Source organism: Nycticebus coucang, chromosome 4 (assembly GCF_027406575.1).
Source record: "Nycticebus coucang isolate mNycCou1 chromosome 4, mNycCou1.pri, whole genome shotgun sequence".
NCBI lineage: Eukaryota > Metazoa > Chordata > Mammalia > Primates > Lorisidae > Nycticebus > Nycticebus coucang.
Window position 1 is genome coordinate 54,093,941 of NC_069783.1, and position 26,566 is coordinate 54,120,506.

General features: G+C 35.4%; 1 protein-coding gene across 6 annotated transcripts in view; it reads right to left on the reverse strand.

Annotated features, from left to right (window-relative positions):
• Nucleotides 1–26,566, reverse strand: part of CCDC88A (coiled-coil domain containing 88A) — a 130,780-nt gene that overhangs the window by 92,217 nt on the left and 11,997 nt on the right. For all 6 annotated transcript variants that reach the window (XM_053588331.1, XM_053588332.1, XM_053588330.1 and 3 more), the window contains exon 3: nt 9,440–9,548. In XM_053588331.1, coding sequence (XP_053444306.1) covers nt 9,440–9,548 — 109 coding nt within the window. The remainder of the gene's footprint in view (nt 1–9,439; nt 9,549–26,566) is intronic.

The following is a 26,566-nucleotide window of genomic DNA, read 5'->3' on the forward strand; positions in this document are numbered from 1 at the left end:
ATTGACAGGTCAAGTGTGATCATATATGTACATAAACTAGTAAAGAGACTTCAACTTCTTGCTCAAATCGTAACAAAACTATTTTAAATGTAGGAGAAGAATTTTAGTGATACAAATGAAACATGAGAAGATTCTGAGAAAATCAAGGCAGTCATTCATTTTATAAATATTTGAGTATTATAAGACGTTCTAGTGTAGACACTGGAAATACAGTAGTGAACAAACAAAAATCCTTACTGTCATGGAATTTATATTTAGGAAGAACAGACAAACAAGAAAGTAAGTAAACAGATATTTTTCATGATAATCGCTAAGGATAAAAATAATGCACAAAATGTGAAAGAATACCAGAGGAGATGGAAATAAGAAGATTGGTATTTTTCACAGATATTGCAAGCATTCAAATATAGACAATTTGTGGGGTTTTAAGGCCATTAAAGTAAAATTTCACTGAATACTCTAGCATGAAGACAGTCCAGAAAGATTTCGAGAATTATAATCATTAGAAAAAGGAAAAAGGCCAAAGAAGATGAAATATTTGGGAGTTTACCTAACAAAGGATGTGAAAGATCTGTATAAAGAGAACTATGAAACTCTGAGAAAAGAAATAGCTGAAGATATTAACAGATGAAAAAACATACTATGCTCACGGCTGGAAAGAATCAACATTGATCTCGAAAAAATAATACTTGGTTTTATATGGAATCAGAAAAAAAACCTCAAAAAGCCAAGACATTACCCAGAAATAAAAACAAAGCAGGAGGAATCACGCTACCAGACCTCAGATTATACTATAAATCGATAGTAATCAAAACTGCGTGATACTGGCACAAAACAGAGAGGTAGATGTATGGAACAGAATAGAGAACCAAGAGATGAACCCAGCTACTTACCATTATTTGATCTTTGATAAGCCAATTAAAAACATTCAGTGGGGAAAAGATTCCCTATTTAACAAATGGTGCTGGGTGAACTGGCTGTCCACCTGTAGAAGACTGAAACTGGACCCACACCTTTCACCATTAACTAAGATAGGATCTCACTGGATTAAAGATTTAAACTTAGGACATGAAACTATAAAAATACTAGAAGAAAGTGCAGGGAAAACATTTGAAGAAATGGGCCTGGGAGAATATTTTATGAGGAAGATCCCCACCCCCAGGCAATTGAAGCAGCTTCAAAAATACATTACCTGGATCTGATCAAACTAAAAAGCTTCTGCACAGCCAAAAACACAGTAAGTAAAGCAAGCAGATAGCCCTTAGAATGGGAGAAGATATTTGCAGGATATGTCTCCGACAAATGTTTAATAACCAGAATCCACAGAGAACTCAAACATATTAGCAAGAAAAGAACAAGTGATCCCATCTCAGGGTGGGCAAGGGACTTGAAGAGAAACTTCTCTGAAGAAGACAGGTGCACGGCTGACACACATGTGAAAAAATGCTCATCACCCTTAATCATCAGAGAAATGCAAATCAAAACTACTTTGAGATATCATCTAACTCCAGTAAGATTAGCCCACATCACAAAAATCCCAAAACCAGACATGTTGGCATGGATGTACAGAAAAGGGAACACTTGTACACTGCTGGCGGGAATACAAACTAATATGTTCCTTTTGGAAAGATGTTTGGAGAACATTTAGGGATCTAAAAATAGACCTGCCATTCTACCCTTCAATTCCTCTACTAGGTATATACCCAGAAGACCAAAAATCACTTTATAACAAAGATATTTGCACCAGAATGTTTACTGCAGCCCAATTCATAATTGCTAAGTCATGGAAGAAGCCCAAGTGCCCATCAACCCATGAATGGACTAATAAATTGTGGTATATGTACACCATGGACTATTATGCAGCCTTAAAAAAAAGATGGAGACTTTACCTCTTTCATGTTTACTTGGATGGTGCTGGAACATATTCTTCTTAGCAAAGTATCTCAAGAATGGAAGAAAAAGTATCCAAAGCACTCAGCTCTACTATGAGAAACCAATTTATAGCTTTCCTAGGAAAGCCATAACCCAACTATAGCCCAAGAAGAAAGGGAAAGAGGTGAGGGAGGGGAGGGGGGGATGGTTGGAGGGAGAGTAATTGGTGGGACCACACCTATGGTGCATTTTACAAGGGTATATGTTAAATTGATTAAGTGTAGAATATAAATGTCTAACACAATAACTAAGAAAATACGGTGAAGGCTATGTTAACCAGTTTGATGCAAATATTTCAAATTGTATATAAAACCAGCATATTGTACCCCATGATTGCATTAATGTACACAGCTATGATTTAATAAAAAAAAAAAAAAAGAAGAAGAAGAAGAAGAAGAAGAAAAATTAACTCTGTAGAAATAACATAAAACTTCTATGCATCTAAACTACCACATACAAAATTGCAAACACAAGCTTGGACAAATATTTGTAACACATATAGCAGAATAAAGGATGATATTTTTATTATATATATAAAAAACTTACTAGTACTCAACAAAGACAAATACTCCAATAGAAAAATGTGCAAAGTACAAGTATGAATGTTTCACAAAAGAAAGGAAAATAATACAAATGAGCTACTAACATGGAAGAAATGTACAACCTCCATAACAATTAAATAAACACAATTTAAACCAAAAAAAAAAAAAAAAAGGAAAAAGAAAAACAGCAGAAATTATGTTAACATGAATATGATAAGCAGAGATGCCCTAAAAGGTGAGAATTTCATTCTCATTATGTTGCCCTTAGTAGAGTGCCTTGGCGTCACAGTTCACAGCAACCTCTTTGGCTTAAGCGATTCTCTTGTCTCAGACTCCCAAGTAGCTGGGACTACAGGCACTGGACACAACGGCTGTCTATTTTTGTTGTCGTAGTTGTTATTGTTATTTGGCAGGCCCGGGCCAGGTTTGAACCCACCAGCCCCGGTGTATGTAGCCTGCGCCTTAACCATATTGTTTCGATGATAATCTAAAACTCTTGTATTACTGATAGTCATGTACTACAATAAGGATATCTCAGTCAACAATGGATCACAATAGTTGTCACAAAAGATTATAATACCATATTTTTACCAATACTTACCATTGTGCTACAACTGCCTACTGCAATGCTACAACTGCCTACAGTATACACACTATACATACAGGTTTATAGCCTAGCAGTAACAGACTGTACCATATAGCCTAAGTCTATGGTAGGCTACACCATCTAGGTTTGTCTAAGTATACTGTTATGATGTTCAAAAGTGAAATTGGCTATTGAGGCATTACTCAGACTGTATCTTGGTCTCAATCTTGGTACATTCAACATTTTGGACTGGATTATTCTTATTTGTGGGGAACTGCCGTATGCATTATTGGATACTTAACCACATCCCTGGCTTCTGCCCACTAGATAGATGCCAGTAGTACCTCCAGCTGCGACAACCAAAAATGTTTCCAGTTATTGACAAATGTCTCCCAGAGCATAAAATCACCCTCCATGAAAACTACTTATTTAAACTGTTCATCTCATAATGCCCTCCTCCTCAAATCTCTTTATGGCCATAACATCATTAAATTAACATGATTAATATAAAGATAATTTTAACACCTGGCATGGGCAAGAAGAAAGACAAAGAATAAAGCCATAGAATAAATAGGATGGAAATACTAATACATGCTACAACCTGGATGAACCTTGAAATCCTAATGCTAAATGAAAGAAGCCAATCACAAAAAAACACGTATTACTATATGTATGATTCCATTTATATGAAATGTTAGAACAGGCAAATCTATAGATACAGAAAATTGATTAGTAGTCGCCTAAGGTAGGGGCTTGAGAGGTGATGGTGGTATGCAGGATCAGGAGAAATGAAGAGTCACTCCTAATAGATACAGGGTTTCTTCTGGAGTGATAAAAATATTTTATAATCATTTTTGTTAATAGTTGTGCAATTCTGTAAATATACTAAAATCCAATGAATTGGGCACCTTAAATGAGTGAATAATATGGTTTGTGAATAATTATCTCAATAAAGTTGTTTAAAAAATACAAAGAAAGTTATAAGAAGTCCCATGTTCTCTCTCCAGTATCTCCACCAAAAATTAAAAAATACTAAGAAAGCAGCAGTATACAAATTAGGCTGAATGGACAACCTAATAAATCCAGAAATCCCTTTGCTTTTTATATCTTTTTTCTTAAGGATTCTTCCCTCTCCCTAAACAGTATGAAAACAAAAATGTAGCATCGTTTTAATAAGGACAAAACTGATGACGGCTGTCAAAATGAGTCACTTTATCACAATCTAGTTTTATGTTTAAAAAACATAAAAATACTGACATAAAATAACAGTAAAAAACAAAATAGGGCCAGGCACAGTGGCTCACTCCTGTAATCCCAGCACTGTAGGAGGCCAATGTGGGTAGACTGCCTGAGCTCACAAGTTCGAGACCAGCCTGAGCAAGAGCAAGACCCCATCTCTAAAAATAGCTGGCGTTGTAGAGGACCCCTATAGTCCCAGCAACTCAGGTGGCTGAGGCAAGAGAATCGCGTGAGCCCAAAAGTTTGAGGTTGCTGTGAGCTATGATGCCATAGCACTCTACCAAGGGTGACAAAGTGAGACTCTGTCTCACAAAATAAAATAAATAAAAGACAAAATAGATAAGATATAAAAACTAACTTGAATCAAACTGAGGAAAATGATAGTCTAAATATTGACAAGTATTAACAAAATGTTTATTAAAAATTTAGCACAAACTTCTATTTGTAGCAATGAGGATTATCTGAAAGGAAGAAAGGGAGGAAGGGATATAAAAATGGCTGATAGTTATTTTTATTTTTTGAAATTGTTACTGTGTTATATGAATCTTTATTGATTTTACAGTGGATTATTTGTGTTAAGTTATAAAGGCCCATCTAAAGAATTGTTTACAGGGTCCAATTAAAGTATAGTCATCTATATAACCATTGGCAAGAAGACATTTAAAAATTAATGAACGTGCTTTATTTGGCCTTCCCATATTTAGAATTCATTGTAAAAATAATTTGAAAGAAATATAATGTACACTGTCATGCTGTTCATCAGATATAAATCCTTATGACAAACATTTGAATGGTTTTGAAACCTATAATTTTATATTTATATCTAACAAAAGAAGCATAATACATATTTATATTTTAAGGAGAATAGGAAATGAGAATTGACAGGAAAAATGTGCCAAGATTTTAAAATTCTTGCACTGTGTTGAGAACACGTTTCCCTCACTCTCTAAATAAAACAAGATAATTGTTACTGGAATATAATTGAGAAAGTAGGCTATTTCTGCCATGACCTGGTATACTAGTAACATTTAATGTTAACTATTTTTTAACAACAAGAAGAGAAAGTTAACAGTTTATTGTAAATTAGATTAGTAGCTTTCAAACTTTATATTTATGAAACACATTCCTCAGGAAAAAATAATAAGCTATTTTTCACTTATTCCTGAACTAAAAATAGATATTTAGACTATCTTTCAAATGCTATTGTTTATAATTGCAGATAAAGCCTGCACATACACATACACACACACTGTCATTATGTAAAAATACTATAAGACAATTTGAGGTGATTCAGTAACAAGTTACGGAAATTCAACCAGAAGAACTGTTAAATTTTAAGCTGAAACGTCAGATTCATAAGAATCCATCTTCTACTTTAGTTTACTTCTAACAATTTACCTACCTACTAAAATACTAGTCAAATTTAGTTTTAATGCTAGGTTTTTTTTTTTTTTTTTTATTTAAGGGAACACTTTTGCACTGCTGGTGGGAATGCAAATTAATACATTCCTTTTGGAAAGAGATATGGAGAACACTCAGAGATCTAAAAATAGATCTGCCATTCAATCCTGTAATCCCTCTACTGGGCATATACCCAGAAGACCAAAAATCACATCATAACAAAGATTATTTGTACCAGAATGTTTATTGCAGCCCAATTCATAATTGCTAAGTCATGGAAGAAGCCCAAGTGCCCATCGATCCACGAATGGATTAACAAATTGTGGTATATGTACACCATGGAATATTATGCAGCCTTAAAGAAAGATGGAGACTTTACCTCTTTCATGTTTACATGGATGGAGCTGGAACATACTCTTCTTAGTAAAGTATCTCAAGAATGGAAGAAAAAGTACCCAATGTACTCAGCCCTACTATGAAACTAATTTAGGGTTTTCACATGAAAGCTATAACCCAGTTACAACCTAAGAATAGGGGGAAGGGGGAAAGGGAGGGGAGGGGAGGGAAGGTGGGTAGAGGGAAGGAGATTGGTGGGATTACACCAGCGGTGCATCTTACAAGGATATATGTGAAACTTGGTAAACGGTCTGTGAAGCTAGTGAATGATGCCCCATAATCATATCAGTGTACACAGCAATGATTTGATAGTTATTTTTAAATGTTTTAATTGTATGACTGAGCACAAAAGAAAGTAAAAAGTGTCAGTTAAAAGAAGACAGGAAAAAAAAACTGAACCCTGCAAAGGAAGAAGCTGACTTATTTGGCATTAGTAGGGATAGGGAAGGGTTATTTCCCTAAAGTTGTGCAATAACATGGTCACTGTTTAAAACTAAAATGTAAACACATTAAAACACAATTTACAAACACACAAATGAAGAAAAAAGATACAGAAGTATGTATATTCAGATGCTAGCAGTGGCAATCTTCTGGCACTGGAACTGTTTATAATATCTATTTTCTTCTAATTTTCTACAGTGCACCAGTATCACTTCTATGAAAAGTTGCTTAAAATAAATTAAATGTAATTCAGGGTTGGTTGCACAAATGAAAACAATTATTTTCTGAGGCAATGTATCCTTGGCCCTATCACCAAAGAATGTCCACAGATAAGGTTCCCCCCTAAAATGAGCTCAAAATTAAAACACACACAAATACATCACTGATACTCCTGTCACCACTATCACCACCACCACCAGAGTAAATAGCATAGAGAAAACAAAAGGCTGATTTAGATCTCCACATAGTTCAGATTTTAGTTATCAAATGTAAAATCTGAAATAGAAAAAAATTTTAATATATAAAGTAAAGGAATTAAAACAATGAATGATTAATGAATAAAATGAGTAGACAGATGTGAAAAGAATCAAACAGAACTTCTAGAAATGAAAGATATCAAAAAGTTAAACAGAAGATCTGACACAAATAAGGAGCAAATTAATAAACTAGAGATGGTTCTGAAAACAATACTCATGATGCACATGGCTTGATAATATGAAAGTTTAGTAAACACGGAAAAAAGGCTAAGAAAATCGAATACACATCTAATAGAAATATTTGAAGGATATCAAATTGGAATAGGAAAGAGGCAGTAATTAGAAAAAATAATATATATTATAAAAGCCACTAGGAGGCCACATGTGGTTGCTCACACGTGTAATCCTAGCACTTTGGGAGGATAAGGGAGGGAGGGTGAAGTAGAAGGATCCCTTGAAGCCAGGAATTCGAGATCAGCCTGAGCAACATGGCAAGACTCCTTTCTCTACCAAAAAAAAATTTAATTGGGCACAGTGAAGCAGGTTTATAGTCCCAGCTACTTGGGAAGCTGAAGTGGGAGGATCACTTGAGCCCAGGAGTTTGAGACTGCAGTGACCTATGGCTGCACCACTGTATGCCAGCCTGGATAAGAAAGCAAGACCTTATCTCTTTTCATTAAACAAACAAACAAAAAAAAAAAAAAACAGCTAGGAAGAAAAAAGACATTTAAACTAAGAAAAAAACAAAACAAAACAAAACAATTAGACTGATAACTGACATCTACAGAACAAAAAGGGATCCAGAGGTAACATAAATCTGCAAAGAGAAAAAATTAAATAACCTAAAACTGCATACTCAACAAAACTGTCTTTCAAAAACAAGAACAAAATTAAAGCAGTCTCAAAGTTTCTCAACTTTGTCAACAAACCTCTAAAAAATATTTATAGAATGCACTTCAGTAAGAATACAAAAGAAAAAAAGAAAGAGGGACAAAGACAGAAAACATGTAGCTTGATCAAATACATTAGTTTTATTTATTTGGTTTTTTTTATTTTTTGAGACAGAGTCTCACTCAATTGCCCAGTCTGGAGTGCAGTGGTGTGATCAAACCTCTGGGCTCAAACGATCCTCCTGCCTCAGCCTCTTGAGTGCCTGGGAGTTCAGGTGCTAGCCACCACACATGACTAGTTTATTTAACAGCACATTTAATATCTAACTTGTAGGGTTAAAAAAATAGAGAGCGTAAAAGTCATAAAAGAGAATGACTAGAATCAAAGCATTCTCAAATCACAGTTCTAGTCCACAAAATGGTAAAGATACCTATTTATTTTAGTCTTTGCTACATTAAATATGAAAGGTATAATTTTGAGAGTGGCCTCTGAGAAAACAGAAATATAAAAAAAAATTAAGTCAGTACAAAGAAAAATGTATAAACTATTCCTAACAATTATCCAATTATTCAGAAAGATTTAACAACTTCAAATTCATCTGAACCCAATAACACAGCTTTTAAGTGTTGTAAAGGAAAACTCCATAAATCTGCCATCATAATGGGATATTTCAACACATCTTTCTCAATAACTGGCAGCACAAGAGACAAACTAACAAGGCTGCAAAAGATTTGAACAATACAATTAACAAAGTTGCCCTAACTCTGCACACAATCAACTGAAGAATCTTTTGCAAGCTCACATGGAATTTTAATGAAAACAAACAACACATTTAAATCAAGCTAAGTAATTATTAACAAATATCAAGAATCTTCTTTGACCAAAAATCAAAAACAAGAAATACTACTTGAAAAATACCATATGCTTGTATATTTAATAGCATACTTCTAAATAACTCATAAGTAAAATGAATCATAGCAGAAATAAGAAAATGAATAGAAAAAACTATTTAAAAATATATCATATCAAAATTTGTACAGTACAGCTACAGCAATTCTTAGAAATACATCAATAGCCTTAAGAATGTTCATGTTTAAAAACTGAAATATCTGTCCAACTTGAGTTTTTTTTAAAGACAATAAAAGTACACATATATTTGAAAGTTAAACACTAATCAATTGCACTTTCAATAAAAGTGAATTTAAAAATATTAAAAGACAATAAAAGTATTCTTTTCAAAGGCATAATTCAAGTAGACTAACAAAGTTATTATACTGTGTAAGTTCTCAGGAAACTGGCAATTGTTTTTTAAAATAGGTAAAATACAGTAATCATTTGAAATATAAGATAATTATGATATGCTTGTTACATTTATTATTTGAAAGAAATAAACCATTTTATTATTCTCTCTCTCTGACAAACAGACCAGGACCCGGCATATAGTAAGCATTTAATCTCTGTTAATGATTGATACTAAATAACACAAAAATATAAGATTAAAATACTAATATATGATTTAAAAAAGGATCACTTACCTGATAATAAAATTTTATTTGTTTCACCAAAATGGAAAGATTATGAATCCTAAGTGACGCATCATTGTTTACTTTTTTATTTACTCTCTGACTCTCTGTTTTAGGATTACTGCAAAAAATAAAAAGAAAATTTTTAAATGAAAATTATACTGAAATACAATTTGACAATCTACTAAAACAAAATTCCTCATTCTTTAAAGGACAAGATCCAAGTAACTCCGAAATAATAAATATAATGTCCAGTATACACTAAGAACACTTTTTGCCACAGACAGGCAAAAAGTCAGAAAAATGTGATCCATAACCAATAAGTAAATGGAAACAGTCAATAGAAACAGATCCAGAAATGAAAGAGATCATGGAAATAGCAGACAGACTTCAAAACAGCTGTTATAAATATACTAAAGGATTTAAAGAAAAACATGACCATTAAGTGGAGAGAAATGGAAAACTATTGTTAAGAAATGAATTTTTCTTTCTTTTTTTTTTAGAGACAAAAGGCTCACTTTGTTGCCCTTGATAGAGTGCCGTGAAGTCACAGCTCACAGCAGCCAGCTCTTGCCTCAGCCTCCCAAGTAGCTAGGACCACAGGTGCCCGCCACAATGCCTGGCTATTTTTTTGTTGTAATTTGGCCAGGGCTGGGTTTGAACCCACTACCCTCAGTGTATGGGGCTGGTGCCCTACTCACTGAGCCACAGGCACTACCCAAGCAAATGAAATGTTTAAAGCGATAAAATACATCTGAAATGAAAAATTCACTGCATGAGCTTAACAGATTAGAAAGTGTGTAACAAAAGACTAGTGAACTTTAAGACACAATAATAAAAATCCAAAGAAACAGGGAGGAAGGAGGCGGTAAAGAGGAAAGGGAGAGGGGAAGGGGAGGGGGGAATGGAAAGGGGGAAGGGAAAGGGAGAGAGGAGGTAGAGGGGAGACAAAGGGAGAAGAAGAGGTGAGGGAAAGGGGGAAGGAAAGGGGGAGAGAAAGAAAAAGCTGAAATAAATGAACAGAAACTAAATATGGGGCAATATTAAACTTACAGAAAAGTTCAATAAACAATACGGTCTCTTTCCTCAAACACTTGAGAATTACTGACTTGATATCAAATAATCTCTGAATATTTTAGCGCTCACTTTCTACAAACATATATTACTACCAAAATCAGGAAATTAATGATGATACATTACTATACAGTTCAATCTTAAGAACACATTCAGGTTTCCCTACTTGTCCTAATAAAGAATGGATACCCCTTACAGAAAATAGGTCCAGTTCAGAATCATACTTTGCATTCACTGGTCTTTTTTTTTAATAAAAAAAATTGTATTTACTTAGAAGCATTCAGAATGTCAACAAAACAGCTGCAACTTTTTTTTTGCAATTACAGAGTGGTATTCAGTTAACAGAACAACAATTATTTCGTATAAGCTGCATCAGAGACAACTGAAGATGAAAAAACTACCATTCCCATATATAACTAATTTGTGCTGTGCACCAACAAGAACCTGCTTTGAATTTCCATGCCAATTTACAACCCCCATACTGCACCAGGCAAGGTTAGTGGCTATTGAAAATACCACCAGGACAGGGCTATCTAAAGACACATTCGGTAGTGTGTTAACTATACAAAAAAAGACACTGTACAGTTTAAAAACAAATCTTACACAGCCTTACTTTTCAATTTTTTTCTTTAAAAGGAGTGAATTGTGTACGGGGGGTTAAATGCTTTATAGACAAGAAAAAAAAACTGCACTAGAACCAGCTTATTCATCATCATCTTCTTCCTCTTCATCCTCTTCGTCCTCCTCATCTTCCTCCTCTTCCTTCTTTTTCTTGCTTTTTTCAGCCTTGATGACTCCCTTTTTTGCTGCATCAGGCTTTCCTTTAGCTCGGTATGCAGCAATATCCTTTTAGTATTTTTCCTTCAGCTTTGCAGCCTTCTTTTCGTCAGGCTGCTTGTCATCCACAGCAGTGTTATTCCACATCTCCCATAGTCTTACGTGAACTTTTTAGTCTCTTTCAGCCTGGAATGGCTTCCCATTCTTTCCTTGAAGCACATGAACTAGAAGGGTATAGGATATTTATTTCACGAATGCCTTTCAATTAGGTTTATCTGATTAGACTGTGTCAGACACATAATTAGGTTCAGATTATGCATCTTTAACAGGACATACACAGAAGAGATACTGTGTTCTCAATGCATCTAAAGAGGTAGTAGGTGGTTGCAATCTGTACCATTACTGATAACATTCACTTTTATCACTTGAATTAAGAGGTATCTGCCAGTATTTGCCACAACAGTTGCTATTTCCCTTTTGTAATTATTAAGTATTTTGTGAGGATGTTCTTTGAAACTATGTTAATAATCTGTTTTTCATCAAGCCTTCAATTAATTTTAGTATGAGCTCGTGTTTCCCAATTATATTTGATGTGTTATAATCAATTTCTATAACAATTATGATTTTCAGTGCATCCTAGACATGGCCAGTGGGAGCTCCCTCAAGTTGGTTTCTATGTCCTTTTGATCTGACCCCGTAATTTTTGCTTTCTGACACAAAATGTTCCAGGCCTGTCTTTTACTTTCCTTACTCCAATTCTGAATAAGCCATTTTTTTCTATTTTAGCAGAGAATGGTATCTTAATGCCAAGATCAAGACCACAGGTATACTGTTATTGAGGTGTTGCTGTTCCCAGGCCCTTTCAGTGGATAGTTCTATGTTACTATTTACATATCTATGTTGAAATCATGAATTCACATAAATACTTCCAATTCCAATCTAACCACAGTACTCATCTAATTGTCTTCTTTTCCAAATCTGTGACTCTTTCCTCTGACAATGAGAAACTTTGTTCCCATTCTCCCTAATATATCTAATTATTTGATCAACGAATTTAGTTACCACTGTGACATCCTAGCTAATCCCTCACTCTGTGTAGCAGCTCTCCTCATTCATCTCTGGTGCCCCACACCCCACATCCCTATCCAGAACATCCTTTTTATCCCACTCATGCTCTGACTTCGCACACCAGGCAGCCCCTCGTTCGTGACATATTCTGAACTTAGCTCGGGTTCTGGTACCTTCTGTCTGACCATCCCGCCGTACCACAGGTATGTATCCCAGGCTCTGACTCCCCACACCGGCCTATTCACCTGGATGCCTTTCTATCAATTTCAATTTCCACAATCCACACCACTCTCCCTCCCACTATGGAAGGGCAACATCCAATCAGGCTTCAATACCCTATTTATGGACGGTCTTCTTGCCCAGCTGAGGCTAATGCCCTGGACTAGTCATGGCATGTTCCCCTTTTGCATGTCACCCTCTTCATACCATTTGGGCTCCAACATGGTGTATTATACAGCTCTATGTGGTCACTGTCCCATGCTCCACCCTAGTCCATGGCTCACCTCCCCTCAGCACAAAACCAATGTTCTGTAATACTCTATGGCTTTAATTAAAAGGACAAACTCTTCAGGAAAGGAAAGGGAAGAAGGAAAGAAAAAGAGCACTTCTTAGCTTTAAAAAAAACAGTAAAACACCACATCTGAATGTACAATGAAGAAAGTAACAATCACCCATGTTATCACCCATAATTAACCACTGTGAACATTATACCATGTTTGCTTTAAGTACCTTTCTTTTCAACTTAAAATTATTTCAGTAATATTTTAATATTCAGCATAGACATCAAGTTTGTGTACAGTTTAACATGAACTTCATGTCCATCCTGTGCTTTCCTTTTAAAATAATTAGAACATTACAGATAAAACCAGTTTCCCCTACCGCCTACTTCCTATGTAATGCCCTCTTCCATAAAGTCTATAGAAAATATCTGATTACAATATGCATGAATAGTATAAAGTTATATATGTATTTTCATTCATCACACTTCTTGAGATCTGTCCATACTGATCCATATAGATCCCACTCATCACTTTTAATTGCTATCAAGTGTACTACTTGTTGTCTAGTCACCTTCTTATTGTGATTCTAAGTGATCTTATATACTTATAGTGTACTCTCCTATATATTTTAGTAATTTAAAAGAGTGGGTTGTAGAAAAATTCTGGACATTAGTCCATCTGGAATTTAGTTTTATAAATGAGAAAGGTATTTTTTTCCAGATGAACAACTAAGTCCTACAAACACTTTAAGGTAATCTCATGTTTCTCCAATTGATACGACTTTCTTCATTCAAGGTACTTATTATGCATAGGCCTGACTTGTTTCTGTGCTCTTCTGTATGTTTCACTGGCCTATCTATTAATATATATTCCTATGTCAACAGTACCACCTAACTGCTGTAGTCCTGTACATCTTGATGTCTGTTCAGGCAAGACTCCTGACTCACCTAGAATAGGTACCACACGCTAAGGTTTGTATCTCAAAGATCAGTTGAATATCACAGTCCTACTCTACAATTTGTGATCTGCAGAACAAGGGAGAATATTAGTAAAGCAGGTTAAATCTGACTTGTGACTTGACTTATTTTTAGTGCAAGATAATGAACAAAATCAGAACAGCCCAAAGCAAATGAATTTAAATGAAAAAGTGAGGTCCCACCAATTACCCTTCCTCCACCTATTGTGCATATTGCAAGCGTACATGTCAAATATATTAATGGTAGAGTATAAATGTCTAAACACGACAATTAAATAAGTGAGGTGAATGATATGTTAACCAGTTTGATGTAAACATTCCAAATTATACATAAAATCAGCACATTGTACCCCATAAATGCAGTAATGTACACAGTTATGACCTAATAAAATAAATAAATAAATGAAAAAGCGAGTCTCTCCAGTAAAAGCATTAACCAGAACTAGTTACTTATATAGAGACTCTATTGCAGAAGTCAAATGATATGTCATGGCAGACAAGACAAACTTGAAGCAGTCAAGTCAAGGTTAAAAACCCAGAGAGCTGAAGGGAAAACCTTGTTTTATATAATCAACTCTGGTACATTTATAGAGAGTAAGGTAAAGAAATAATCAGTGAGTACCTACTATGCTGGCCATATAAAAACTTGGTTTAGTCAAGCCATCTTTGTGAAGAAAAATGTACTTCTAATTGAGAGAACGGTAAAACTTGCCCTAGAAATGAAGATGTTAGGCACACCCACAGTTATATCCACTCCTTACAATCACAGACATTCAGTAACTACCTTTCCTCTCCAGCCTCTTTTTTATTTTCTATTTTCCATTCTATATTTAAGTTCTCTGATAGATGCTCACCCATCACTGCCTCCCATTCATACACTGACCATGATTAGACCTAGAAAATACTTGATATCTGGTTTCACCACAAATCAGAAAATTGAAGTCCAAACTAGAAATTTGTCCTAGAATCCTAAAGCCCTTTTCCTTCATTCTCTTTCAGTCTTTTCTCTTTTATGATCATTCAGGAAAACAAAGACTAATTAAAAAAAAGGTTTCAGCAATGTTGTCTATAAAACCATGTGTACAATATATTGACTGTATTGAATTGCCTGAGTATATTCCCAGTTCTGTTTTCACAGTGAGTAATCAAACTCAAGATGATTCATTTCCTTTTCTTCATTTCTTCCCCAGTTCCTTTCAGTGATAATTTATTCAAATTTATTATAAATTTGAATATTTAAATCTGACAAGTATTTTCAAAAGATTCAATAGTAATACTAAAAATCTACATAAACTAAAAAAATTATATATATTTACGGTGCAAGACAACTACTGCATGACAACAAACAATTTGGATTTACTTTGGAATGTATAATATCCTAATAAACATGTGATTTCATTCCTCCTTTAACACATTTTATAATGTAAGTACTATATCTTTGTCCCTGACACAGAGTTGTGCCAAGTTTCTGTTTTCTTAAAATTTTTTCAAATAAGGTTTAAAGACTTTTTCAAGTTTTATGTCTAACATTCCTCATGGTATCTCAAAATTTATTCATTTTGTCAGGAAGTTCTGTAGTTTCTGCTGTATAAAGCTCCTCTAGAGGGGAGCAAGTTTTCAGAATTTAGAATTTTGATTTGCTCATAATCTTCTCAGAATTTTTCCTTTTTTTTTTTTTTTATTAAATCATAGGTGTGTACATTAATGCAATCATGGGGTACCATGCACTGGTTTTATATACAATTGGAAATATTTTCATCACATTGGTTAACACAGCCTTTCTTACAAGGGTACATTTCACATGTACTCTTATAAGACGCACCATATGTGTGGTCCCACCAATTACCCTCCCTCCACCCATCCTCCCCCTCTCCTCCCCTCCCCTTTCCCCATATTCTTAGGCTATAATTGGTTATTAGCTTTCATATGAAAGCTATAAATTAGTTTCATAGTAGGGCTGAGTACACTGGATACTTTTTCTTCCATTCTTGAGATACTTTGCTAAGAAGAATATTATTACTATGTTTTGTATTAAGTTTTAGCCTTTGAGAAAGACTGCTTTCAACAATAAGACAATTCTGAGTATAGAAAGAGGGAACTGTTTCGTTTTTATATATTAAGTTTATTTTTTATTTTATTTATTTATTTTTTGTTGTTGTTGCAAATTGGCCGGGGCCGGGTTTGAATTCACCACCCTTGGTATATGGGGCCGGCACCCTACTCACTGAGCCACAGGCACCACCCTAGTTTTTATATATTAACAGTATCAGATGAAATTATTTTAGAAATCATAAAAGCAAAATTTAAATAAGTTAGAGAAGGAGTAGGGCGCCGGTCCCATATGCCGGAGGTGGTGGGTTCAAGCCTAGCCCTGGCCAAAACAAAAAAAAAAAAAAAAAAAAATTGAGAGAAAAATACTGCAATACCTAAGTTAACCTCACATTCAACAGAAATCTTAAAGGGGGAGGAATTAAAATTTTCTACATCCTTTTATCAAGCCGTGCCTACAAATCTTTGAAATGAGTACGTGGGATTTGAGGGAGACTCATTCAGAAATCTAATAGAATAGTGTGAGTATTTTTTTTGAACAGGATACCTAGACACTCCAAGCCTCCAGTTTCAGTTTCTAATCCATACTCTATTTGAACTATTTTAGTATGAAAACAGAACTGAAAGGTTCCTATTTCTTTGTAATCATTAGATATTATATCAGTCTATTATCGTTAACTTTCTGTTCATAGAGGGCAGCCAATAAGCACTCTAGGCATGGATCTAGAGAGCAATAACCTTTCAATTACAAGATCAGGTTTCCAATTTGACACATGCCTAATTTAGGCAAGGGTCACAATGACATATGTTTGGATCAAGGAAAACAAGCCCTTTCACCCCAAGAATGTGATCTTTTTGGGTGAGAGCAACTGTCCTAAGTTCTATCTCTATAAAAAATAGTTGACTATTTAAGGATAAATATACAGAAAAGTATACAAATAAAGACAATTAGTAAATTCAGGAAAAATAATGACTTGGCTTTGCAGTAAACACTATATAGTGATAATAATGTAAATATTGATTACTAATTGAACTAAACCTCTGATAACTACATTAGATAGATAAGGTAAGGAGAAATACAAATAGGGGCATAAAGAGGATGAAGTGTTATCTACCATTATCAGGAAGTCAGCAGATAATGTCTAAAAGGAAGAAATCAGGAAATACCAAAGTAGGCACATTATAACTATAGATGAGGCTAAATAATAGAAGACATTGATTTTTTTTTTTTTTTTTTTAAGGTTTAAAAAGCTTTTTACTCTGTAGTACTGAACCGAGATGTGAAGAGAGAAAAGAGGATTGCTATTTCTCACCATGAACCTTCTGGTATTAACTAATCCTTCTAACCATGTAATAATAAAACATTCTTTAAAGAGCTTTTAAAAAATACCCACAAAAATCTATTGCTTCATAAGCCTATTTTATTTACTTATAGGAGAAAATACTTATTATGTCAGATTGTTACTCAGTGGAAGCACATTTAATGACAAATATATATGTAGGATTCAATGCTAGGGATTCAGAATTGAAGACATTTGTGAGACTAAGCATAAAGCATAAGAAAATAAAAGAATATAAAAATTTTCTTCTGTAAAAAGAATGGAACAGAAAACACTCCATTTCCTGTATGTACTTTCAGGGTGCTTGTATTACATAATAAAAATCACAGTGTAGTCATTTACACAGACTGGGTACAGTATGACTCAGGAATTCTCTAAAAAAAAAAAAATGTAGTATTAAGTATTCTAAATATTCTGCATTTCTTTTGTTTAATAAATGCTAAACAAAGATTAGTTCAGTACAGACAATTATAATTAACAAAGTTTTCATTAGGCTCTTTTCAAAGACATATTGCTTTAAAAGACTATGTCTTTGGGAAGATCTTTTTCTAAACTAATAGATGGGCTATTGAAAGATGTACATGTGAAATGTGCATAAGTACCTTTCTAATCATACATAGCTATTTTCAAGATAATAGAATCACAAATCAACCATCTCCTTTTATAAGATGAAAAATGAAAAATGCTTTAATGGCAAACAGCCTAGCAGTAAAGCTCAAATCAGTCCAACCAGAAGTTAAATGCCACATGGCAGTAAAAGAGGGCCTCAAGCAATTTCACAATTATAAACGACCTACTTATGACAAGCTGCATTAATTTCAATTAAAGTAACAAACAAGTGATAGTATTATCTACCATTATACATAAAAAAAATTTTTTTTCTCTTTTTTGGCTGGGGCTGGGTTTGAACCCGCCACCTCTGGCATATGGGACCAGCACCCTATTCCTTTGAGCCACAGGAGCCACCATAAAAATTTTTTAATTAGGAGAAAAGACGAAGTTAAATTTAGCAAATTCTGAAATACTAATTTTCTAAAATTTGATCCTTCTACAATCAAGGATTATGTCTTCACTTATTGACTAATATCTACAAGAAATAGAAATCTGATAGTTTTACTGCTCTGTGCTCTTCTACCCCAGACTGCAAACCTGCTGTGTGTCTTCTTGGACCATCTGTTCTGTGTTGGTGCTTAACTGATAGTGGTTAAGCATTATCAGTGCTTTTGCTACATGTGCTCATGTTTTTGATCATGCCACTGTAATTTAAAACTATACTTATAGACAGGTTTTAAAACTATTTTGAGATATTTTATATGGTAACATATAACTATATAACATTTGCATGAACATCTGAAATAACTAAGTTATTTATGTATCTAACTTTATATCTGTATAAGCCAGAATGTTTACCTTATGAAAAATACAGTAGAACCTCTATAAATTGACCACCCAAGGGACTAGAACAAACGGGTCAACATAAGGAGCTAGGTCTTGTTACATGTGGTGTATGTCTGGTCTATGAAAATTAGGTCTGCTTAACGAGGTAGTCAGTGAAGGGAGGTGGTCAACTATGGAAATTTTCCTGTAATTAACTGAGTAGAAATATCACCACCATTAAGGGTTATCTAGTTAGCCTTGAGTATAATCAGGGAAATGAGTGGTTTTTAAAAAACACCCACAAAAATACAGTCATCAAAAGGAAAAAAAGTAAATGTTTTTATTAATTTTATTAATCTATTATAACTTAAGCTTCACCTTTCATTTTAAAGACTTTGATAGAATATCAGCCCTGTGCTAGTTTTTTCTTGTCTTGCCAACATACATAAAAAGGGAAACCCAATTACAACTGCAAATAATGATTATTCTTTTTGTAACTCAAGTTTTGAAATATCTATAGTGTTAAGCAAAGTCTCTGCTTGCTTGATACTAAGTAAACTGAAAAATAAAGGATCCCTTCATCTTAATTTCTCCCCTTCTCACAAGCTCAATCACTGCACATAATAGCCTATAATACAAGCTAATATTAATATAATCTTTTACGTATCTACAGAATATTTTCAGAATATTTAGTTAATATTTGTGAAAATATTAACTAATTTGATCTTCCCATGACTAAATAGTCATTCTTGAAAAGATATGTGATGTATAGTCAACATACAGAGATGACGGACACAGATCTCCTTCCTCATAATTTTAGCCACATTATCTCTTCAAAAGCTGAAAAATCTGTAACAATTTCTAGTTAGCCCAATATAGAAGTTATGCTTTAATTAAAAAATTGCAAATGAAAAAAAAATTGCAAATGGACACAAAAATAATTAAAATCCAATTATTACACATGTACTTTACTTTTAAACTAGCAGCTTTTTACATTTTTGGTCTCAGAACCAATATTCACCTTTAAAAGTGATTGCAGGCTGGGGACGGTGGCTCACTTCTGTAATCCTAGCATTCTGGAGGCCAAGGCAGGTGGATTGGTTGAGCTCAGGAGTTCATGATCAGCCTGAGCCAGAGCAAGACCCTTTCTCTAAAAATAGCTGGGCGATGTGGTGTGTGCCTATAGTCCCTGCTACTCAGGATGCTGAGGCAAGAGAATTACATGAGCCCAAGAGTCTGAGAATGCTGTAAGCTATGACACCATGGCACTCTACCCAGGGTGACAAAGTGAGACTCTGGTGTCAAAAAATAAAATAAAATAAAAAAGACTATGGAGTCTCCACATAAAAGTTTTATGTGGATTAATATTTATATTTACTATATTAAAAATGTAAATGGAGATTTTTAAAAACTATTTATTAATTCACCCAAAAGTAACTCATAGGTTAACATAAAAAGTATTTTCCATTATAAATATCTTTTCCAAAACAAAACAGAAAAAATGTTAGTGGGGAGTGACATTCTTTTATATCTTTGTAAAATCTCTTTAGTGTTTGGCTTAATATTCAACACGGCTGGATTCTTAAACCTGCTTCTGCATTCAATGTTATATCATTTTCCTTAAAGTGTAAGAAGAAAATCTGACTTTCCACAAATGTGCAATTAGAAAAAGGAAGAGTATTTTTTTTAAGATTAGACTTAATTTATTCCATAAACTTTTTTTGTCAAACACAACAGAACATTTCAATGAAAACATATACTTTGAGAAAATATACTGTTTTAAGAAAATATTTGTTTATAATACTATAAGTTTTTATTAAACTTATACCTATATAAATGTGATAGAAAATGAAGCTCAGTAAGAAGAGGAGAAATGAACCGAATTAAAAAAAAAAAAAAAAAAAGAAGATGAAGCTCAGATATTTCAGAAACAAACTACAACCTATTCACACAAAATATATCACATATACATTTGATTTTCACAGTCCAGGGCAATTTTACATTGGATGATCAAATAGACCTGCCAATGTACATTATTTTCATCTGTAATTTGAAGGATATATAAATTATTCAAGTGTAGTAAAACTCACTAACCTAGAGACATAAACATTGAAAATTAAAGAACGGAAGGTTTTTCCAGTTCTCCAGAGGAGGAGACTCAGGTAATCACCTAACTCAGGTTTAGTTAGGCACAGGTTGAGAAGGAGGCAAGCTGTGATAAGTCCCTCCATACTCGAAAAGAGCAGCAAACCAGGATTCTTAAAAACAGCAAGATAAGGAAGCACACATCTCTGAAGAGAGATCCACACAGTGTCAGTTTCTGGAATTCAAACCGGGGTCTCCAAGCCCTTTTTCTTAATAATCAAAATATTAAAGTGAGGGCGGCGCCTGTGGCTCAAGGAGTAGGGCGCCGGTCCCATATGCCGGAGGTGGTGGGTTCAAACCCAGCCCTGGCCAAAAACCACAAAAAAATAAAAAAAAATAAAAAGTTTAAAAAAAATATATTAAAGTGGTACAAATTTTTTGCTACATGGCTTGAGTCAGGGCTATAAACCTGCCCACCACAAATAGTGTTTATTGTACACATTAGGTGGGTTTTTGCTCCTCCCCATGTCCCCTCTATTGGTTTGATTTCCAATAACCTTTATGTCCCTCTGTGTGCTTGTATGCCCACAGGTTAGTTCCAACTTATTAGAAAGTCCATGTAGTATTTGTTTTTCCATTCTCAAGATCCTTTACTCAAGATAATGGTCTCTAATTCCTTTCGAATTGCTGCAAAGGGCATTAATTCATCCTTTTCTATGGCTGAGCAGTTCTCTATCATATTCACATACCACAGTTTGTTGATCCAATCATGAATTGATGAGCACTTGGGTTAATTCCCCATCTTTGCAAGTGTGAATTACACTGTAACGAACATTCAAGTACAGGTATCCTTTTAATAAAATGACTTATTTTCCTTTGGGTAGATACCCAAAGTTAGGACTGCTGGATCGAATGTAAGGTCTACTTTTAGCTCTTTAAGGAATCTCCATCCTATTTTCCATAGCGGTTGTACATGGATCACTACAAAAGTTTTTTTTTTTTTTTTTGTAGAGACAGAGTCTCACTTTATGGCCCTCGGTAGAGTGCCATGGCATCACACAGCTCACAGTAACCGCCAACTCTTGGGCTTAAGCGATTCTCTTGCCTCAGCCTCCCGAATAGCTGGGACTACAGGCACCCGCCACAACGCCCAGCTATTTTTTGGTTGCAGTTCAGCCGGGGCCGGGTTAGAACCCGCCACCCTCGGTATATGGGGCCGGCACCTTACAGACTGAGCCACAGGCACCGCCTCTACAAAAGTTTTGAAGCGGACTGTATTATGGTCCATTATTCCACTTCCAAGAAACACAACTGACAGAGTCCTTTCTGATTCATCCATGCAAGTTCAACTTGCTCAGCTTATCAGTGTCGCTGAGGGGATTCATTTGTTTCCATCCACACAGATTTTACATTTCTTAATTTCTGTGTATCTCAAAACTTTCATGACTCATGCACTAATTTATAGTCCCACAACAGTTATAAATGTTCCTTTCTCTTAGCATCTGTGGCTAGCATCTATTGCTTTGAGACTTTTTAATAAAAGCCATTCTAATAGGAATAAGGTGATATCTCATTGAGGTTATAATTTACATTTCCTGGATGATTAGTGATGTTAAGCATTTTTCATGTTTTTTGGCCATTTACCTACTTTTGAAAAACTTCTATACATGTCTTCCACCCACTTTTTAATGGGGTTGTTTTCTTCTTGAGGATTTGATTTTTTAATAGCCTTTTCATATAATTATCAGTAATTTCTCTTTGATACTATCAAAATTCAGTAATAGTTTTGTTTTTATTTTTTTAGGAGGGGACAAGAGTCTCACTCGGTTGCCCTGAGTAGAGTGCTGGGTCATCATCCCTGCTCATAGCAACCTCAAACTCCTGGGCGCAAGCAATCCCCTTGCCTCAGCCTCCCACCTGCCACAATGCCTGGTTAGTTTGTTTTTTTTTCCTGTTTTCTATTTTTAGTAGCAATGGGGTCTTGCTCTTGCTCAAGCTGGTCTAGTAAGAGTATTTCTTAAAGGCTAGTTGCAATGTGGAATTATCAATAAAGTTTTCTTAATCTGTTCTAGATTAAAACCTATTGGTATCTGGACATTTTCATTACATATGCATGACTCAACATATGTAATGAATTGGTCATTCTGAAAATGATGGTTCTTTGGATTATAGATATCTTCCAAATGCCAGCACGTTTTATTACTCAATACCAAAAAAGAAAAAAATCCACATTGATTAGTATCACTTCCAATTTCATCATAAAAGTCTTTAAATACAGGGCGGCGCCTGTGGCTCAGTGAGTAGGGCGCCGGCCCCATATGCCGAGGGTGGCGGGTTCAAACCCAGCCCCGGCCAAACTGCAACAACAACAACAAAAAAAAAAATAGCCGGGCGTTGTGGCGGGTGCCTGTAGTCCCAGCTGCCCGGGAGGCTGAGGCAAGAGAATCGCGTAAGCCCAAGAGTTAGAGGTTGCTGTGAGCCGTGTAACGCCACGGCACTCTACCCGAGGGCGGTACAGTGAGACTCTGTCTCTACAAAAAAAGTCTTTAAATATTAAAAAACCGTCAAACTCATGTTTTCTATAATTCAAATGTTATCACTAACAACAAATACAATCAGTTGTTTTCTTTGAAGTGACAGGCTTGCTTCATTTTTGAGAAATATCTGCCCAATACTCCAGTCTAAACAAACATGTTTATCGGCCAGTCATTCTTTCAAGTAAAAATGGTGTTCCACAAAATAGGAACTTGTTCAGCTTGCAACTCAAAAAATTACGAGCATGTTTTCTTGAGATACAAGGTTTGACAATTATAAAGCTCACGGACTCATTCTAGAAAAGTACTATACACCTCACTGTAGAATATCACTACAGTTACCTTCAAAGTGCCCCCCTTTCCCCAGCTTGGGAAGTTATGCACCAATGCCAGCACCTAGTCCACCCTGCAAAGCAATTCTGGAAGTTTTTCTGGAATGGCCAAAGCTATCTTCTATTACCTTTGATGTCCTGAAAGTCATCAAATGTCTTTCTTTCAGTATTTCCTTTATCTTCAGGTAAAGAAAAAAGCCACTGAGGGCCAGACTGGGTGAAGAGGGAGGGTTTTTCCAATATAGTTAATTCTTTACTGGCTAAAAACTTCCTCACAGACAGTGGCATGACAGCTGGTACACTGTCATGATGTAACAGCCATGAGTTGTTAGTGAAAAGTTTAGGTTGTTTCGGGAAGCCTTTGTAACACTTCCAAATAGTAAACGTGACACAGTCTGGTTGGTACAAATCCATAATGAACAATCCCTCTGATAGCAAAAAAGGTTAGCAACATCATTTTTGCCTCTTGATTTGAACAAATGGAACTATTGTGGTCATAGAAAATAAGCTGACTCCCATTGTTCACTTTCAAGCTTTGTTTCAGCGTTGGGTTAGCACATCCATGTTTCATCACCAGTGACAACGCAGCACAAAACACTGTCTTGCCTCTCCAAAAGGTCTTGTCAACCTTCGATTCTCCTTCATTTTTGTTCATCAGTGAGCTCCTTTGGGTTCATTTTGCATGTATCTTTTTCAGGTCAAGATTTTCAGTTAAGATTTTCCTGTTTCTCTATCAATGTTTACTTGGTCTGCTACATTTCTCACTGTCAGCCAATTATTTTAACAAATAATTTGACTAATTTTTGCAATGTTTTCATCAGTTCTGCCCACCTGACCTCTCTTCATCAGTGATACTTTCTCACCCCTCAGAAAAACATTTAATTGCGGGCGGCGCCTGTGGCTCAAAGGAGTAGGGCGCTGGCCGCATATACCGGATGTGGTGGGTTCAAACCCGGCCCTGGCTGAAAAAAAAAAAAAAAACATTTAATTGCCAGGAACGGTGGCTCATGCCTATAATCCCAGCACTCTGGGAGGCCCAGGCAGGTGGATTGCTTGGAGCTCACAAATTTGAGACAAGCCTGAGCTCTCAGAGTGAGACCCTGTCTCCACTAAAAAATAGAAAAACTAGCTAGGCGTTGTGGCACACGCCTATAGTCCCAGCTACTCAGGAGGCTGAGGCAAGAGGATCTTTTGAGCCCAAGAGTTTGAGGTTACTGTGAGCTATGATCCCACGGCACTCTACCAAAGGCAACAAAAAAGAAAAACATTTAATCCATTCGTATGCTGCCATTTTCTTCATGGCACTATCTCCACAAACTTGGACTAACATGTCCCTGACTTCACTTCCACTCTTGCTGAGTTTAACAAGAAATGTAATGTTTGTTCATTGCTCTAATTCAAGCTCCAACAGTCTCCAGACAGCACATAAAATGTGCAACAACAATAATGAACACCAGTCAGTAAGACACTGCCACATGTCTTAAATTTAATAAAAAAATCTTTATTCATCATCAATTTCAACATTGAAAAAAAAGTTCCCATAGGGCAACTCTAATATGAATTCCTACTAAATAAGAATAGAACAAGTTGATCACAATACTTATTTAATTTGTCTTTCTTTTTTTTTTGAGACAAGTCTCAGTCTGTCGCCCTGGGTAGAGTGCCGTGGTATCACAGCTCACAGCAACCTCAAATTCTGGGGCTCAAGTGATTCACTTCTTTAGCCTCCCAAAAAGCTGGAACTATAGGCACCTGCCACAATGCCCAGCTATTTTTTTAGGGACAGGGTCTTGCTATTGCTCAGGCTGGTCTCTAACTCCTGAGTTCAAGCAATCCACCTGCCTCACCCTCCAGGAGTGCTGTGAACAACCACACCTGGCCTAATTTGTCTTTTTTAATGTACCACAAAAGTACTCCAAAAGGATCAACACTAACTCCATTGTAAGCCTACCAATTAAAGGCAAAATAATAGATATCTATTCCAAAAGCACTGCTAAGGACAAAAAGTAAAGAAATATAATGAAAAGTAAAATGAAAGAGAAACAACAGCCACACACACATACAAGTATAATACTGAAAAAGATGTGATGAGATGAACAAGTTAGAGAAAAGATACACATATGAAGAAGGTATTATTTTTTTTTTTTTTTTTTTTTTTTTTTTTTTTAAGATTTTAGTTTTTATTTATTTATTTATTTTTGGCCGGGGCTGGGTTTGAACCCGCCATCTCCGGCATATGGGACCGGCGCCCTACCCGCTGAGCCACAGGCGCCGCCCAGAAGAAGGTATTATTAACAGATAAGTTAATGAAACTTGCAGCATGGTCTACAAATGGCCCTAGAGAAAGAAAATGTTTGGGGACTTCCAATTTAACAAAATGGGTTACTAGTTCTTAAAAGACAAAGGAACAAATGACCTATGATTTCAGAACATCATATTCTACTGTTCTCCAACTTGGATCCTCTACTAAAGTTAATCTCACCATCTCCCAAATCATAGATACACTGCTTTTTTCCTCAAGCTGCTTCCCTACCCTAAAATACCATCTTCTGCTCATCAATAAGTCCAATCGCCACTCATGGTTTGAATCAAATCTAATTTCCTCTACATATAGGTCTCCCTGATTACCATACACCTCCAGAGGTAAAACCCAACTTGTAAATATCAGGGCTCCCTAATCCACTTCCACTAATATAATCACACACACATAGGGATGCATGCATACGCACGCATACACATACATACACACACTCTCTCTCTCTCAAAAGAAACATATGAAATATATACAAATTAAAGAAAGAAAAGGAAAAAAAAGGCCAGGCCCGGTGTGGCTCACGCCTGTAATCCTAGCACTCTGGGAGGCTGAGATGGAAGAACTGCTTGAGCTCACAGGTTCGAGATCACCTTGTGCCAGAGGGAGACCCCCCGTCTACTAAAAATACCAAAAAACAAACAACAACAAAAAAAAAACCTGAGGCAAGAGGATCTCTTGAGCCCAGGAGTTGGAGCTATGGTGTTACCATGGCA